Source organism: Rhincodon typus, chromosome 3, assembly GCF_021869965.1.
Source record: "Rhincodon typus isolate 14 chromosome 3, sRhiTyp1.1, whole genome shotgun sequence".
NCBI lineage: Eukaryota > Metazoa > Chordata > Chondrichthyes > Orectolobiformes > Rhincodontidae > Rhincodon > Rhincodon typus.
Window position 1 is genome coordinate 7,648,401 of NC_063334.1, and position 18,892 is coordinate 7,667,292.

The window sequence follows — 18,892 nt, forward strand, 5'->3', positions numbered from 1 at the left end:
ATGTGCGAGCAAGAGAGAGTGTGGGAGGCCCCTCTCCTCGCTTTTGACTGCCACAGTGCATGAGAAATGGCAACCAAGGTTCTAGCCACAAGGAACAGGAGACTGCGAGAGCCCTGTGCCCACCTCACTCGAGGAGGGAGGAAGGTGGTCTAGGGAACCTTATTGAGACCCACTCCCAGGGCTTGATTTCGGACCACTGGCTCTACAACAGCGGCTTCTATTGCAGCAATGCTCACTGGCTCAAAAGGATTTGGAGTTGATACTGTAGCTACAGATCAAATGACTGAAACCAGAGAAATGAAAATGCACATCCAAAATCAATACCTGACAATACCCAACAATACCCTTCTTTCATATATGATGTGGAGGTGCCGGTGTTGGATTGGGGTGGACAAGGTCAGAAATCACGACACCAGGTTATAGTCCAACAGGTATATTTGAAAACACAAGCTTTTGGAGCCTCACTCCTTCTTCAGATGTTGGTGAGAGAGGTGGTATCAGACACAGAATTTATAAGTAAAGATCAAAGCATCACACCATTGATGAGGATTACTAAACAAACTTAAGATGCTGTAAGTATATTTTGGAATCTGTTTCACCAAAACACAAACAAATTCTAAACAAGGCCTCATACCTAACATTTATTGTCTGATCTAAAATGTCACCTCCTCTTTACACTAATAAACCTTTAGTTCTCCCAGGACAGTGGCTTCAAAGGAATTTGGGGATTTACATATACGTATTAATCAATTAAAACCTTCTAACTAATGAAAGATTTAACAGCATCTTAGGTTTGTTTGGTACATCCTCATCAGCAGTGTGATCCTTTGAATTTTTTTACTTGTAAATTCTGTCTCTGATACCACCTCTCTCACGAACACCTGAAGAAGGAGTAAGACTCCAAAAGCTTGTGTTTTCAAATAAACCTGTTGGACTGTAGCCTGGTGTCGTGTGATTTCTGACCTTCCTTCATACAACTAAAAGGTCCAAAACCTAACCGCGCAGCAATTAGCATTTAACTAAGAAGTGGCCTTGTTATTTCAGAAACTGATAGCATTTTTGAACCAAATTGACAGCATGGATTTGATAGAACTGACCAGATGTACTTGAATATCACATGTAGATAAAATCATCTTGTACTTACCCCATGGATATTCTTGTATACAAATACATGACAATTCCACAGAAATACAAGAAGTTGCTGTTATTCTTATTGATGACAATTATTAACTTTGGCAAAGAGCTCAGAAAGCAGCTAGTCACTAGAGTACATTTTCCAATGACTGGCTAGAATTAAACAGCCACGAAGTAGATGAAAATATTTCATTACATCTCCATGAACACTCAGAGTCATACAGCACGGAGACAGATCCTTCGGTCCAAATTGTCCATGCCAACCAAGTTTCCCAAACTGAACTAGTCCCCACTTCCCTGCGTTTGGCCCATATCCCTCTGAATCTTTCCTTTCATGTACCTGTCCAAATGTCTTTTAAATGTACCTGCATCTACCACTTCCTCTGGGAGTTCCATTCCACATATGAACCACTGTCAGTGTGAAAACATTGCCCCTCAGGTCCTTTATAAATCTTCCTCCTCTCAACTGAAAAATATGATTTTGAACTATCCCACCCTAGGAAAAAGACCTTTGCTATTCACCTTAACTACGCTCTTCATGATTTTATAAACCACTATAAGGTCACCCCTTAACCTCCTATGAAAAGTCCCAGCCGATCCAGCCCGTCCTTAGAAGTCAAAACCTCCAGTCCTGGCAATATCCAGATAAAACTTCTCTGAACCATCTCCAATTTAATAATAATCTTCCTATAACAGGGGAACCAGAGCTCTATGTAATACTCCAGAACTGGCCTCACCAACGTCCTGTACAACCTCAATATGAGGTCCCAACTCCTATACTCAATGATCTTGGCAATGAAGACAAGTTTCTAAACGCCTTCTTAAGCACCAAGTCTACCAGCGACACAACTTTCAAAGAACTATGTACCTGGACCCCTAGGTGTCTCTGTTCGACAACACTCCCCAGTGTCCTACCATTAATTGTATAAATCCTGCCCGGCTTCGTTTTACCAAGATGCAATACCTTGCATTTATCCAAATTAACTCCATCTGCCACTTCTCAGACCACTGGTCCAATTGATCAAGATCCCTCTGTAATCTTAGATAATCTTCTTTACTATTGTTCAGCATAAGTTTAAGGTGAGAGGAGTGAGATACAAAAGGGTACAGTGGGCAATTGTTTCACACAGAGGTTGATGAGTGTCTGGAACAGGCTGCCAGAAAGAGTGGTGGAGGCAAGTAAAATTTTGTCATTTAAGAAACATTTGGAAAGGTACATGGATGGGATTGGTATGGAGGGATATGGACCAAACTCAGGCAAATGGGACGAGGTTGACTGTGAAAACCGAGTGGCGTGGACAAGTTGGGCTGAAGGGCCTATTTCCATGCTGTAATCTCTATCACTATACCACCAATTTTGGTGTCATCTGCAAACTTACTGACCATACCTCTTAAATTCTCATCCAAAACGGTTATATAAATGACAAACAACAGTGGACCCAGCACGAATCCCTGCAGAACATTGCTGGTCACAGACCTCCAGTCCGAAAAAAAACCCTCCACCATCACCCTTTGCTCCCATTGTCCAGCCAATTTTGTATTCAATTGGTAAAGTTCCCTGAATCCCATGTGATCTAACTTTACTAATCAGTCAACCATATGGAACCTTGTCAAAGGCTTTACTAGAGTCCTTGTAGACAATGTCTACCACTCTGCCCTCATCCATCATTTTAGTTACATCCTCAAAAAACTAAACAAAGTTAGTGAGACTCTATTTCCCATGCACAAAGCCATGCTGACTACCCCTAATCATCCCTTTCCTCTCCAACTGCATGTAAATCCCAACTCTCAAACAATTTACCCACCACTGATATCAGACTCACCGGTCTATAGTTTCCACACTTCTCCTTAAAGCCCTTCTTAAATAAAGGCACGTGATATTTGAATAACAGCAACATACTGCAGATGCTGGAAACCTGAAACAAATACCAAGAATGCTGGAGAAACTCAGCAACATCTATGGAGAGGGAAGCAGCTAAAGTTTCCAGTCCAGTACAACTCCTCATAACTGGAAATTCAGTTCTGATGAAGTGATACAGGACTGGAAATGTTAATTCTTTTTCACTCTCTACAGATGGTGCCAAACCTGCTGAGTTTCTCCAGCATTCTGAGTTTGTTTCTCATTGGTATTTATTCAGCTTTAACCTGTTTGGCACAATAAACAATTTTTTTAAGGATTAATATTTATCACCTCAATCATTCAGCAACTGAAGTCTCTCTCCCTAAGAAGATTTAAACATAGGCATTTGTTTTGAAGATAGTAAAAATCTTGATTATTTTAGCACTTTATCTGACATATTTAAAAGGTGACATTCTGAGCATCAAAATTTCATTTACACCAGGCAATCATTTCCTTTACCTTATTTGTGTTTTCTTAACGGGAGCTGGTTCAGAAAATACTATAACAGGAATAGCCAAGTTAAAGAAACAATTCCTATATGCCTCGAAGGACTGGCCTTCAATGACCTTAATTAACTCGACAGCAACCTAGACAGAAAAGACAAATTTTAGGAGAAAAAAGACAAATCTTGAGACTGAATGAGGGTGGGATTAAGCAAGAACACTACTTTCATTAGCTTTTAATCTAGTATGGATCAATGAAAAGATCCTGCTCCTAATGGCTATGAGATTTCTATATTAAATAAATGTGAGCTATATCATTTACAAGATGACTGAATTGAAAACTGGTAACCTTTTTCAGACATGATGTGCTGGCGACAGCAATGTTTTTGATATTGGGTACAGGATCTTCTTGGGCAGCACTGAGGCAAATTAATAAGTCAATATACAGGCTGTGCACCTGCATTACTATACTACTTGTGTTATGCTTTCAGTAAGAAGCACTGTTTGATCATGCTAAGGAATGAGTGACCAAATTCCACACATAAAGCTTAAACAGGCCCATTCTCTAAATCCCCTGTAACTGCTGCAGTGTTTATATCTAACTGTGATCAACTAATAAACACCTACTCTTTCAAAAACTAAAATTGGTTGAGCCAATAACTGAACTAGCATCAAAATGGGTTGAGAAAAACCATGGCCTGACAGGCAGTGCCATTAGGACACACATGGTTACTTGCAAGTTGCTCATTGTCACTTGATATCTAGATGCCAAACCCACACAGATACCCAGCAAAACAGGTCAATAGCTGGACAACCATTGTGGAAATTCATGGTCAGAAATCACAAGTACAGCTGGAAGCCACCAATAGAGAGGGGCACGAGTCCACAAACACACTGAATCCATACGTACAAAAATAGAATTTTTAAAAATTAATTTACAGAAAGGACAATCTTACTTCATAATTCATTCTTTTACATTCATTTTTGATCTTTTGACTTTGACTCCATCTAAAATTCTACTCAAACGATATTACTTTTCAGACATGTGATTGTTATGGACCAGACTAAACCCACTCAAACATATCAAGGAGATAGCCTGGACCTGAATTTTTAATTTTATTTACAGGAAAGTGTAAGGCGCTCTGTTCCAGATATGATTTGATTGGCCAAACTACTAGGTTTTAAGCAAATCACGTTACAGTCAAAATACAAAAAAAAGGAACTGGCCTAACTTTTAATGCTATCAAAATACTTAAAATAATATATTATTTAACTACTACTCATTAACTGTTCCATTATAGCAATATCCCACAAATACACTCTTGGCAAAGGCAAAGGCAAATTCAGCAAAATAGATTCCCTCACTTGCTATCTCCTTTAGTCCATGAGAAGGAACACTGACAGAATTAATCTAGCAGCACAGGTGGAGCTGTATCTAGCAGCTTCAACTCCAAAAACCCCAACTTTAATAACTGAAAGCAATATAAAACCCTGGGTGTGTGTGAGCCTGATTCCACTCATTCATGCTTCTTTTGTCTTATTTTAAAGAAAACCCAAAACTATTACTCTACTTTCCATGGAGCAGACACCTCAGCATCAAGTTTTCAACACCTCTCCAAGAGAGCTAGAACAAACAAATCCCTCTTAACATATATCATCATATGATAGTGACAAGGTAGTATTTACTACTCGTTCTTTGTGTATCTAAGGGCATAAAGAGCCAGTTATTCAACGAGGGACCAGAAAGACACAGAGTCATTCTGGATTGGGGATACAGCAACTTTTGCTAATGAACAGTTTTTTTTTCTTATTTGCCCAGCAGCTTTTTCAGGGCTACTTTCTGGTAACAGCCCACACCTTACCATGTAAATTCAATTTTGATCAGTTTTCAGCTTCTGATGTCTAGTCTCATTGAGTTATTGTTAAATTCCTACTCAACTGATTGGGAATTTATATCACAACTAGTAAAGTGTTCCTACCAGTCCGGATACTGCTGCAGTTGCAGTTGCTATGGCAGGAATGATCCGTCCAGCAATCCTCTTCGTCTTTAATCTGTCTGCCGTATTAATGTTATACATCTTTGCTCGTATGTTGGAAGCAGCAGTTATGAAGTCGATGTGCCCATTGCTGTCATTGTCTTTTTCAAAGGAGACTGGAATCATCTGGAGGTGATCTGCCATGGAATAAACAAAAAATATTATAGTTGTCTGGAACCATTTTTCATTGATAAGTATCGCGTATTGCATTGACAATTACCTTCTCCTCTCTTCCAATGAATTGTTCCTTCCCACAGGAAACGAGTTGTTCCAGGGTCTGGTCCAATAGGTAGTGACTATCCAGTACCACATCCAGGTGGCCATTTAGCCTTGGTTAAACCTAGACCAAATCTCAAACAGCTACTTGGCAATGGTGGGTGGGAGGGATATCATCACAGCTGAACCTGTTCCTGTACTTGTGCAAAACCTACACAATACAGGTAGCATTATGGCCTAACAGGCAGTGATCAGAAAATCACAGGAGTTTGGAACACAAGAGGAGACTACTTACTTTACAAGTTTGTTCTAACTCTGCTATAGTAACTCAAAAAGTAAACTCAATACTCTTCTCTCTCTGACAGTCCTGTATCTTACTCTGCTTCCAAGAGTGAACCAGTGCACTTTATCCGGAGTAGTCTATCCTGTTCCTGGTAGATGTCAGAAATCAGTTACGATTTAGGACAGAGCTGAGAGTAGGCTCGTCTGAGGTTAGCTCAGAAATTGTTGTGCAGCTCAATAAAAAGTTTAGTAACATCACTATCTAGACTACATCCAATTCTGATCATCTCATCTGGTGGGGCTGAGTTTCCAAAAAGGCTCAGAGGAGGCCATTCAATATGTAGAAAGCGTAGACTTTAAGATAACATGATTTAGGTTTTTACAGGAATGAAATTATTAAATTCTGCCTAAGTCACACATACTGTGGAGTCACTTTAAATAAACCTACAAAGCAGTAATGAGAAATTCATTCATTCATATAACAATACACTCACTTTTCGTTGCCATTCCAGCATTTCTGGCCTTGTTCAACAGGTCAATAGCCACTCGTTCTTCTTCACTGCTTACTGCAAGCTTTGCCTGGTCAGATTTCTTTACATTTTCATCCGTTTCTATTTGCTAAAACAGATAAGTGTAGAATGTTCATGTAAAGTTTTTGAATGCAAAACAAAACAGCAAAATCATTTTAAACAAATATAACTTCATTTAAAAAGTATGTGCTTTTTGTCTCATTACACAGAACAGATTTACTATTTTTGGAAAATGCTTTGAAACAATCACAATTGGTTCATGGAATCGCAGGTAGATAGGATAGTGAGAAGGCATGCGGTATGCTTGCCTTTATTTGTCAGTGCATTCAGTATAGGAGTAGGGAGGTCATGTGGTGACTGCACGGGACATTGGTTCGGCCACTATTGGAATACTGTGTGCAATTCTGGTCTCCCTGCTATAGGAAGGATGTTGTGAAACTTGAAAGGGTTCAGAAAAGATTTACAAGAATTTTGCCACGATTGGAGGATTTCAGCTACAAGGAGGCTGGGACTATTTTCCCTGGAGGGTCGGAGGTTGAAGGGTGACCTTATAGAGGTTTACAGAATCATGAAGGTCATGGATAGAGTAAATAGACAAGATCTTTTCCTAGGGTGAGGGTGTCAAAAACTAGAAGGCATACGTTTAAGGTGAGAGGGGAAAGATTTAAAAGGGACCTAAGGTGCAACTTTTTCATGTAGAAGGTGATGCGTGTATGGAATGAGTTGCCAGAAGAATTGTTTGAGGCTGGTACAATTACAACATTTAAAAGGCATCTGGATAGGTACATGAATAGGAAAGGTTTAGAGGGATATGGTCGAATGATGGCAAATAGGACTAGCTTTATCTAGGATACCTGGTTAGCATGGACAGGTTAGACTGAAGGGTCTGTTTCTGTGCTGTACATCTCTATGACGTACATCCTCTGCAGACATAGGAGCAACTTGTGTTTATTAATAATGGTTTGACAGTACAAAACTTAAGGTACTGTAGGGGAAAGAGGATAAACAAGGAAAGAGTAGGGCACACTAAAAAGTGGCAATGTGTGTGTGGAACCAGAAGATGTAATATCTTATTCTGAACTGCTGTCAGTTTCAGATGAAATTTCTGTTCACTGAGCTACCAATTTCAAAAGGCTCTAGCCCAGAAACAGCCAAGCCTATCATTTGATGTGTGACTGAAGACAAGCACTGTTCCCATGATAAATACTAAGATGTTTAATCATAATTGTATGGGCAGAAACAAAACCTATACTGTGAGAAAAATCTAGACATAAATGCATTAGCTTAAGATGAAAGGTTTACGTTGAAGACAATACAGTCCTAGGAACTAGTCCTTTAAAATTCTAGCATTACGAAAATTGTCTTGAGATGCTTATAATGGTACTGATTAATTGGGAGTTATGATTTTACTTGAAATACCAAGCAAAGGAAACCACCACAAAAACAAGCAATCTGCAGATGTAAGCGACCAGTGAATTTTGTATTATTTATCTATTTTTAGAAGATCTCAACGATTGAATAACAAACAAAGTTACTTCTATCTTTAAAATTTCTTATTTCAGCTGTATCTGGCACAGTCATCTGCACCCATTTTGAAAATGTAATTTGTTCAAATCAGAGCAATGATTTTGTTACTTTTAAGAACTTCTTTTGCACTTAATCTTAAATTAATCAATTTGGTATAATTCTTTTGGAGCCAATCATCAAAGTGAATTTTTCCTAATCAAAATTAACTTGATACCTTAAATTTTAATATGCACTCCTTTAATCGTGTAATGATATAATTATTAGACCGTGCGTGCTGGATTCCCAAACCAGCAATATATGAGAGACTTGGATGCATTCTGGAAATAGGAATACCAGAAATTTGTTTTAACTTCAATAAATTTTGGGCTATTTAGAAGCATCAAGAGTTACCGACCAATGATGTGACAGGGCAAGAATTTCAAAAACAACTGTTGCAATATAAGCAGAAAAGCTCCTAGATCATGCTGAACGGTTCACAGTGCTAAAATACACCATCATACAATGCACAAATCTAAACATTAACAGCGTGAAAAAAGTCACTTTTCCAAACTCAGCTCTAATTTGTTACTCAATTACCTACTTTTGCAGAAGGGGTGAATTTTGGAATCTCAACCTTGGATAGTATTTGAGAGATAACTTCCTTGGATACATCCTGTAATAAGCGAAACAGAGTTATAACGTACACCTTCCCGGAAATTATGGCTTATTGTTGCTTAATTCCTGGAAACATGCTTTTTTCAATATATTACAACCGTTATTTCATTTCAATAGTGGAAAATAAATCATTGCAGGAGTGTTTTCTGTTCCCACTTCAAACTCTATTCCTTGCTATCATTTCATTTCTTTGACCTGGCAATAGTCTGAAATTAAGCTATCGGTTCACAACCTGGGTGTCATATTTAATCCTGAGATGAGCTTTTGACTTCATATCTCCACTATCACTAAGATTGACCACTTCCACATCTGTAACATCAATGGATTTTGCTCATCTCAGTTCATTTGCTGCTGATACTATCGTTTCAGCCTCTGTTTCCTTTACGTTTGACTATTCCATTGCACTCCCAGTGGGTCTGCTATAGTCTACCATTCATAAACCTTGCATTATAAAAAATACTGCTATCCACATCATCACTTTCAGCAAACCCCACTCCTCTATTACCCCTGTAGTTGCTGACCTAAACTGACTTGATGTGCAGGAGGATGAAGGTCACTTGTCTCTTTCCTCCCAATTCTGGCCTGCTACTGAAGCCCACACTTGAGGACCTCCAACAGAGATTGCTAAATTACTTGCACTTATCCAGCTGTCCTTCCTGACATCAACTAATTTAGCGGAGTCTGGAGATTAAGGTGCAGAATCATTTGGATTGTAATGGTCAGCCAATCATTGGATAAATTCGCCAAGCCTCAGTCCATCTTTCCTTCAGCCTGGGCAGCACAGTGGCTCAGTGGTTAACACTGCTGCCTCACTGTGATGGGGACCCAGGTTTGATTCCTTAGGTGACTGTCTGTATGGAGTTTGCACATTTCCCCCATGTCTGCATGGGTTTCCACCAGGTGCTCTGGTTTCCTTTAAAGTGGAAAAATGTGCAGGTTGGTTGGATTGGCCACGCTAAATTGTCCATAATGTCTAGGAATGTGCAGGCTATTTGGATTTGCCTTGATAAATATGGGATTATGGGGATAGGGTGGAGGGGTGGGAGTGGATGGATGCTCTTTAGAGGGTTAGTGCCAGGTAGGGATTCAGACTAGTTAATTCCGCCATGGCAGATGGTGGAATTTGAATTCAATAAATATCTGGAATTAAGAATCTAATGATGACCATGAATCCATTGCTGATTGCCGGAAAAACCCATCTGGTTCACTAATGACCTTTAGGGAAGGAAACTGCTATCCTTATCTGGTCTGGCCGACATGTAACTCCAGACCCACAGCAATGTGGTTGACTCTTAACTATCCTCTGGGCAATCAGGGATGGGCAATAAATGCTGCCTTGCCAGTGATACCCTCATCCCGTGAATGAATAAAGAAAAAAAAACTTGATTATTATAACATTCTTCTGGCCAGCCTCCATCTTTCAATCTATGGTAACTTGATTGTATTTAAAACTCTACTGCCTACATTCTGACTCACAACTAACGAAGCTACAGTGGTTCCTGGTCCATCAATGCAATAATTTTAAAGCTCCCATCCTTATATTCAAAACCTACCCTGCCTTGCCTCCTCTCACTTCTAACATGCTCCAATACTTTAATTGTCCAAAATTATGCACTCTCTCAAATGCAGCTTAATTTACAATCAATTTATATTGCTTTGCATTGGTGACTGCAGCTTAACCTGTTTATGCTTTAAACTCTGGGATTCCATCCCTAAAACCTGCTTGTCTCTTTCTCCTCCTTTAAGATTCTTCTTAAAACCTAACACTTCAATCACGTTTTTGGTCACCTGTTTTAATTCACAATGGCTCAGTATTAATGTTTTGTTGCAGTCTTGTGAAGTGCCTTGTGAAGTCTTATATGTAAAAAGTGCTATATGAATGCAAGTTGTTGAAAGCCTTTTATCTAAGTAAAGACGACCTACCCTTTCCATGTAAGGAACCTTGTAAATTGTTGCAAAAAGTCTTGCAGCACTTAATATAAAATTGTAGTGTCTAAAACAATAAGAAATTAGAGGTTACAATTCTGAGAATGCTTTCCATGTACTTTAAGACAAAATAGGATACAACATCATGTGACAGCACCACCAAGGAATACAGCCTAATCTGAGAAACATTAAAAAAAATGCAATTTGATTAATTCATTCTGGTAAACACTGCTGTTAACTAGTTAATTAAGAGAACATCATATTTACCTACTTAAGTCTGTTTAATGGACTTACAATAATTCATGTACTTACCTGAAAAATGAATGCCCATTAAAATGGTAATTAAGTTTTGATTCTAATACTCTAATTGCTTATTTGGATACAAATGGCAAAAGATAGTACAACAGAGATTTAATTCATTACAATTCTTCTAATGTGCAAAAAGTTTGAAGTAGGATCTTTTGTGATTGAAAACATTAAGGATATTAAATCAGTATGAAAACCTAGGAGTTTATCGAATACAACTTCATCTACTCTTTGCGGAAACAGAAGAATGAATGCAGTACTTGTTTTGTTACAACAGTTGGAAAGCAAGAGATTCTCTGTTACAATTCAAGTTCATCTCACTATTTACCAAGATATTGGACAATTAAAACTGTAATCTAAATTTTAGGGATTCTAAACAGGACCTGGAAACTGTGACAGAATTCCAACAGAGATAATGAAATATAAATTCTTATAGTTACTTACAATTCATCATTTATGTCAAACTGCATTGGACAGGGTGGCCTCTTTGGTGACTGCCAAAATAAGCCTGCAAACAAACAGTCTCAATAATTAAAATAAACATGGACAAATTCCAGGCAACAGTTTGTTAGGTTTATCCTTGAAGACAGGTGGATAATTTTGGTTGGCACGTTCAGTGGTTAGCCTCACAGCGCCGGAGACCAAGGTTCAATTACAGCCTTGGGTGACTGTGTGGAGTTTGCACGTTCTTTGCATGTCTGTGTGGGTTTCCAACAGGCGCTCCATTTCCTCCCACAGTCCAAAGACTTCCAGATTAGGTTGATTGTCCATAGCGTCCAGAGACATGCAGGCTAGATGAATTAGCCAATGTAAATGCAGAGTTATAAGTATAGGGAAGGGGGTTGAGTCTGGGTGGAATGTTCCCCAGAGGGTGAACATTCTATATTCCTTTTGCCATTCTAATGTCATTTTACCCTCAAAATGCACACAACTCTGTATTTGAATGTAAGTGCAAGGTTTGCGTCTTATTTTATTTACATATCACTGATATATTTCAAAGTCAGTTTCATATTCTTCAGGTTATCTTCATGGGTTAATTGTTTTGTCAAGTTGAGGGTGGGTACAGACTTGATGGGCCAAATGGCCCTTTTCTGCAATGTGGGGATTCCATGATTCTAAGGTAGTTAAGAGGGCGAGTAACTTGCTTGCCTTTATCGGTCAGGGCAGAGTATAAAAATTGGCAAGTCATGTTGCATCTGTATAGTACTTTAGTTAAGCCACATTTAGAATATTGTGTACAGTTCTGGTCCCCACACTACAGGAAGGATATCGAGACTTTAGCGAGGGTACAGAATTGCTTTACCAAGATGTTGCTTGGTTTGGACGGCATTAGCTATGAGAAGGGATTGGACAAACTTGGTTGGTTTTCACTTGAATATTTAAGTATGAGGTCAGAAGTCACACGACACCAGGTTGTACTCCAACGTTTGAAATTCGCCCTAATAGAAGTTTACAAAATTATGAGAGGCAAGGACAGAATGAATAGTTGGAGTCTTTTTCCCCCACAGTAGAAATGTCAATTACTAGGGAATAAGTTTAAAGGAGATGTGAGAAGCAAGTTTTTTTTACACAGAGGGTGGTTAAGTGCCTGAAACGTGCCATCAGAAGAGGTGGTGGAGGCACATGCAATAGCAACATTTAAGAGGCATCTTAATAGATACATGAATAGGCAGGGAATAAAGGGATACAGATCACATAGAGGCAAAGGTTTTTAGTTTAGAAAGAAACATTGTGTCAGTGCAGTCTTGGTGGGCTGAAGGGCCTCTTCCAGTGGCGTACTGTTCTTCGTTCTAAGACCAAGGGTAGCAGGTTGTTGACTTACACACCAAGCTGGCTTGTTCTCATTCAGATGTTTCGTCATCATGCCAGGTAACATCATCAGTGGAGCCTCCGATGAAGCAATGTTATTCTACTTCGCTTGGAATTTATTATACTGTCTGGTCCATTATGGTGAGTAGTGTCATATCAGGTTTTGATCTGTATGGGTTTATGTATGGGGTCTAATTCTATATGTTTGCTGATTGCATTACAGGTGGAGAACCATGCCTCAAGGAATTCCTGTGCCTGTCTATGTTTGGCTTGGGCTACTATGGTTACCTTTTCTCAGTTAAACTGATGGCCTTCATTGCCTGACTGTACTAATATTAAGGAGAGCTCATCATGCTGTTTTGCTGCTAGTTGATGTTCACAATACAGCTCCACTGATGATGTCATCTAGCATGGTGACGAAACGTCTGAACGAAAACAAGCCAGCTCGGCGAGCAAGTCAACAACCTCACCCACAACCCAAGCTACAGATCTCTGCCAAAACTTTAAACCAAGGGTAGCACTGTAGTAGAACACAACTCCGTGTTCTTCTCCAAATCTCTCACCATTCTGACTTAGCCTTTTCTTTGTCACTGCTCGGTAAGAATCCTGAAATTTCCCTTTTCACAGGATTGTAGGAATGTCTTCACTGCACTGACTGCAGTGGTTCAAGTCAATCTACAACCTTCTCAAGGGAAATATGGTCTGTGCAAGAAATTTCAATCTTGTTAACGAGACTTCTTTAAACGTGTGAATGTAGAATCCTATCAAGGGAAGTCAATGACGTTTGCACATTATTCTGCATTCTTTAAGCAGTGCAACCTCCAGCTGAGTGATGGTTTTGCTGGTATGTTTAATACCCAGAGTAAAAGCGAACTATTTGAACCAGAAGGGAACCAGACGAGCCTGAGCTAGGTAGAAACTGGCTAGATTTTTCTGACAAAAATGAGAGGGGAATCTTTGGCACTTATGTGAGCAAATTACACAGCAACTTCAGGTGAAGAGGTGTGCTGTTAAATACCACCACCCTGTTTGAATTTTACAGATATGTTGGTAGTTTTGTGAAAATGACATTGTCATTTCTGCTTTATAATTGACATGCACTAAACATCATGAAAACATTGTATATGTGGGGTAGATATGGATTGAACTTACCACAGAATGTTAGCCTCATCATTACAAACTTTAAATAATATTAATGTTAATTACAGCCAATCAACTCTTCACATCGAGTAGTAAGTTTTCAACTGTTGAAACTCACTCATTCAGGCATCAATTGATGCTGGAGATATTACAAATGATGAAATTGAAAATATTTCAAAGAAAAAGTTTTGATTTTCTTTTCTCTTTTACTCCAATATTCTTTCCCTTTACTTCAATATCTATACTTGATTTGAAGTTGAATTCACCCATTCTAAAGTATACTTGCTTTTCAATCTTTGCACTGTTGACTCTTCCATTCTTCAATCCAGTTTTTCAAGAAGATACTTTGTTGCTTACCCTATTCAAACAGGTCCCTGTGTGCCACAAACCATTTAACAATCTAACTCTCATGAAGAGTTAGAATCTGGGTCAATGCTCCTGAGAAGAGCAAACAGTCAGTTGCAGAGGATGCAACACTGGGCCCATTCCTGCCCTCCCCCAATATCCACTCCTTTGCTGTGAAAATCATTAGGCAGGAATCAAGAATAGGAATCCTGAGCTTTTCCCGTTTATGGCATAATTGTAGCATAATCTAGTGATCAGATAATTTGCTAATCTAATTCAAGTTAACATAAAATCCCTGCTTTAGATTATTCAATCCCATAAATGTAGCGCCGTTAGCCACTGAAAGAGTTGGCACTAAAAAAGCAATCAAATGAACAAACTTTACTACAATACTTACTTCCATCCTTCAGTTTAGTATCTAGTGGAAATGAGTGCAGAAGTTGTACTGCCTGGAGGAAGATAAAGAATGGGTCACTGCTGCTGCTTTGTAGATTGAGGCCTACAATCTCAAATGTTTCTTTTGTGCATTCAGAGAATGAACATTAGTCAGTTAAAGATCTCTTGCCAGTAAACAAAAGAGAATGGGAGCTAGGGACACGGGGTTGCCGGTGTGGTGGGGGTGTGGTGGTGGTGGTAACAGAGGCAGTAATATGAGAATGGGATGGGGAGAAACAGAAGGCAGAGAATCAGGTTAGAGAGAGACAGAAGGGAGAGAAAGGAGAACAGGGTGGAGAGAGAGACAGAGGAGAGACAATATAGGTGAAGAGAGACAGTGGGGAGACAATATGGGTACAGTAAGGAGAGACTGTGTTTGGAGACAGTGTGGACAGGATGGGTAGTGAGAGACGGGGGAAGAAGATGGAGGTAGTTTGAGACAACAGGGAGATGGAGGAAGTGGGGAAGAGAGACACGATGGCAGCATGACAGCAGGCGGAGATTGCTGGGGAGACAGCAAAGTGAGAATGGAGTAGAAGAAGAAGACAGAGACAGACAGACAGTGGGAGAGAGCAGGCTGGAGCAAGACAATCGGTTGGGGGAAAAGTATGGGCGGGGGGAAGGGAGGAGAAGAGACAGGCAGTAGGGAGAGAATGGAGATACAAGGTCAGGGAGAGCACGGAGGGAGTGGCAGGGGGTGCCCTGGTTGAAAGTGGCACTTTGGGTGGGGGCAGCAAGTCAGTGGAGGAGGTTAAGCTGGCATGATGTCAACAGGGCAGGATGGCAGCAATGCATGTTAGACTTTGCGTTATACTCTGCGGTATACTCATTATGTCAGAAATTAATAACACTGCTGTGGTCGGAAAAAGTGCAAAAACAATAATTTTACTCATAATATACCAACCAGCCTGTTAAGCACAGACAGTATTTGTACTGAAATAAAGATATCACAATCATTGACTTTAGGCAAAAAATTTAATTGGGCAGGGTAATATTTTTACTGTCATTACCATTAAAGATAACTCAGAACATAAAAACGTTAATCTACATTATTGATGCACTGACTGAATTATTATTGTATCTTACCTTGTGATGGAAATATTTTTCAAATTTTCCTCGTGCCAGTGCCACACACTCCTGCCAATCTGTAGGCCACCTATTAAGTAATTTAATTGCTTGAAATGATCCTTCTAAACTTTCTCCATTTTGCATTCGCTACAAAACACAATGGTTAAAAAAAAGTGGTATCTGCCCTCATATTAAATTCAAAGGTTTTCAAATAAACATTGCTAACAGAAAATCTCAGTGTTAAACCACAGCACATATTTTATCAATTTCCCCACATTAATTCATGTGCTACTAAACTTAACCAGTTCTTTGTGCAACACTGCATCATAAGTAACCATTCAGGAGGTTGGGCACCGTAGGGTTTTTGTCAGCTCAGAATGGCTGAGTTGTGTGGTTGTAAACTAGTAATGACACTATATGAGAGGAGCAAATTTACAGAGTTGACAGCTATGGAGATTAAGTTAATCTCATGTCGATGGTATTGGTGGGCTGCCTCCACACATTGTATAAGGAGATTTTTAAAACCTGAATTTTAGCTGCAAGTTACAGCAGTTAATACTGAAGTCAAATTCTGATAGGTTGAATATTAATCATTATATTTGGACATTGTTGAGGACAATTTGGAACTGTGAGTATAGATGCTTGGTTTAGTTGTTAACACTCTTGCCTCTGAGTCACAAGCCACACTAAAGAGTCAAGTTAATAGTTCAATACAACACTAGGGTATGTAATTGGCAAATTAATTTCAAAATAGTCAAGCGTATAGTGGTTCATTTTGGTAGGGCATCGAGAAGGGTGTAGCCTGCACAGAATGCTAAAAAGGGGAGGACGTGTTGCATCACACTAGAGATGTCAAAAATGGCAGAGGGAGATCTGTTGAATATGGAGTCTGACAAGCTGGTAGGTGAGTACAACAGAAATCCTATCATGACTCAGGGAGGGAGCAAGAAGGGCTGACAGTAAAAGGTGAAATGGATTAGACATGTTGGAGCAAGCCAGTCACTGATATTGGTTGATGACACGATTGGTCTCTCAAAGAGGTTAACGAAGAAGAAGATATTAATTGGAGGTATGCGTGGAGGTTACAAACCAGCTTCATTGTACTGAGTTGGATTTAAAAATGAATACAATAATGAATATTGTTAATACAGAAATTGTAGCAAGAGTAGAGAAACAAATTTCAAAAGAAGGAACTGATTTTATTTTCGGAAATGACCCGAGAGGTTCAAGAATATTGGCTCCACCAAAGGTGGTGGAACAACCAGTGAAGGTAAAAGAAATGGAAATGATTCTGAAGAAACATTTTGGATTGTTTCCTTATTGTGTTGTGTCTAAATCTCAGGACCTACAGGATTGTTAATGAAAAACAGGAGCCAAGGAAACAGAGAGACAATTTGGGAATTCAATTATTGGATACAATATTTGAAAATTTAACCAAAAAGGATGAAGATAAAGAGAATGAAGCTAATATGTTTAGCCCACCTTCTTTAATAGAAATGCTCAAATAGATTCACAATTGAAAGAGTTACAACCAAGCAGCCAATTTAGATATTGTTTCTGCTTCATTCCTGACTTTTGAGAAGATAAATGCAAGTACTCACTAAGAAACAAGCCATGCCTCATATACAAGAAACATGCTTTATATACAAGTCAGCTCCAGGTCTCTTAATTGGCCCCAATTCTTTCCTCAACTGTATGCTTGGCACCTCCCTACTAATACAATGTTCCATCACTGCTAAGGTGCATACTAACAAGGTCATATCATTTCAACCTGCTCCCAATCAGTCTCAATATACCAGGAATCTAAAGCCCTCCCTTCTGCACCATTCCGGACATATATTCAGCTACATATCCTATACTATTGTGAAGTCCACAAACATGGTCATCAGCTTTGGGGGAATAAAGATAACTTGGGCTTAACTGCCAGGTCGTCTTCAGTTGTAATGCTGTTAACACAGGCTCTTCAAGGCTTTTGAAAATCAAGACATACGTTGACAAAGTCTAAAAAAAAATCATTGTGTATACCCTGTTTTAAACAGTGAAGTTGTAGTGCCCTCTTAACAAATACTGTGAAATTACACTCTTCCAAGTCTGATCCTCAAGTTTGCACTTCGAAACAATTACTCTCACCTGTAGAACATTGTCTGTTGATTTATGGTTTTCCCAGAATTTGTTGTACATTGAAGGTTTGTAAGAAAAGGAACTTTCAAACTGAAATGAGAAATGGAATAAGATTTTTCCATCATAAGAGGATAGTACTTAAATTGACATGTTTTCTAAAGAAGCTGATTTAAAAATATTACATCTGCTTCGTACCTTATCTCTTGACCACTGTATTGTATGTTCAATTAATGCTGGAAATGATTTTAATGTGCAAAATGGGATTTCTTCTTCAGGAGGATCTCGCTGTACAAAACCAACAGTGAATCACAAAATGGTGAAATGTTTAAAACTTTAATTATTGATATCACACAGCAACTACTTCCAACTTGTATAGCACTAACTTTCACTTTCTCAATGAGCTGGATATATAGTTCAATAACATCAAAATCAGAAGCATAAGTGGAAATTCAACTATCCTACTGCATCTATGCCAATCTTCAACAGCAGCAATCTATTCAAATTTCATTTCCATGCCTAATCTACAAATTTTTTCAACAATAAACCAACTTTATTTTAATAATATTAGACTCTGGTTCAATTGGTCGTTTAAACAAGAAACAAATCACCCTTTCCTAATAATCCTATATTTTTTTGAAAAGATTTTCTAACTTGAGATGCATTTAAGTGGAGCAACAATTCATCTATGCAAAATGATAATGATCAAAGCATTTCATACTCTCATTTTCAAAAGAAGTACTCTTATTTATTGCTTTATATCCTAAATTAATGGCAAAGTAAATTCCAGCAATACATTATATGGCAATTGAGATTTGGTTCAGTTGTGCAACCAATGCACAAACCTAAAACTGTATTTGTATAGCAACTTTCATGAAAAAGCTTTGCAACTAAATGAACTATTTTTGAAATCTAGGCACTCTTGTAATATAACAACGTGTAGAACTGGGTGAACACAGCAGGCCAGGCAGCATCAGAGGAGCAGGAAAGCTGACGTTTCGGGTCTGGACCCTTCTTTAGAAG

The 18,892-nt window shown here is 38.8% G+C and overlaps 1 protein-coding gene across 1 annotated transcript in view; it reads right to left on the minus strand.

The window, feature by feature from the left end:
* Positions 1-18,892, minus strand: part of uba6 (ubiquitin like modifier activating enzyme 6) — a 102,153-nt gene that overhangs the window by 4,866 nt on the left and 78,395 nt on the right. Inside the window, exons 21-30 of the mRNA XM_048621056.1 lie at positions 18,068-18,157; positions 17,882-17,962; positions 15,770-15,898; positions 14,646-14,697; positions 11,399-11,462; positions 10,646-10,715; positions 8,649-8,720; positions 6,506-6,629; positions 5,457-5,650; positions 3,494-3,621 (exon numbers count right to left, since the gene is read on the minus strand). Coding sequence (XP_048477013.1) covers positions 3,494-3,621; positions 5,457-5,650; positions 6,506-6,629; positions 8,649-8,720; positions 10,646-10,715; positions 11,399-11,462; positions 14,646-14,697; positions 15,770-15,898; positions 17,882-17,962; positions 18,068-18,157 — 1,004 coding nt within the window. The remainder of the gene's footprint in view (positions 1-3,493; positions 3,622-5,456; positions 5,651-6,505; positions 6,630-8,648; positions 8,721-10,645; positions 10,716-11,398; positions 11,463-14,645; positions 14,698-15,769; positions 15,899-17,881; positions 17,963-18,067; positions 18,158-18,892) is intronic.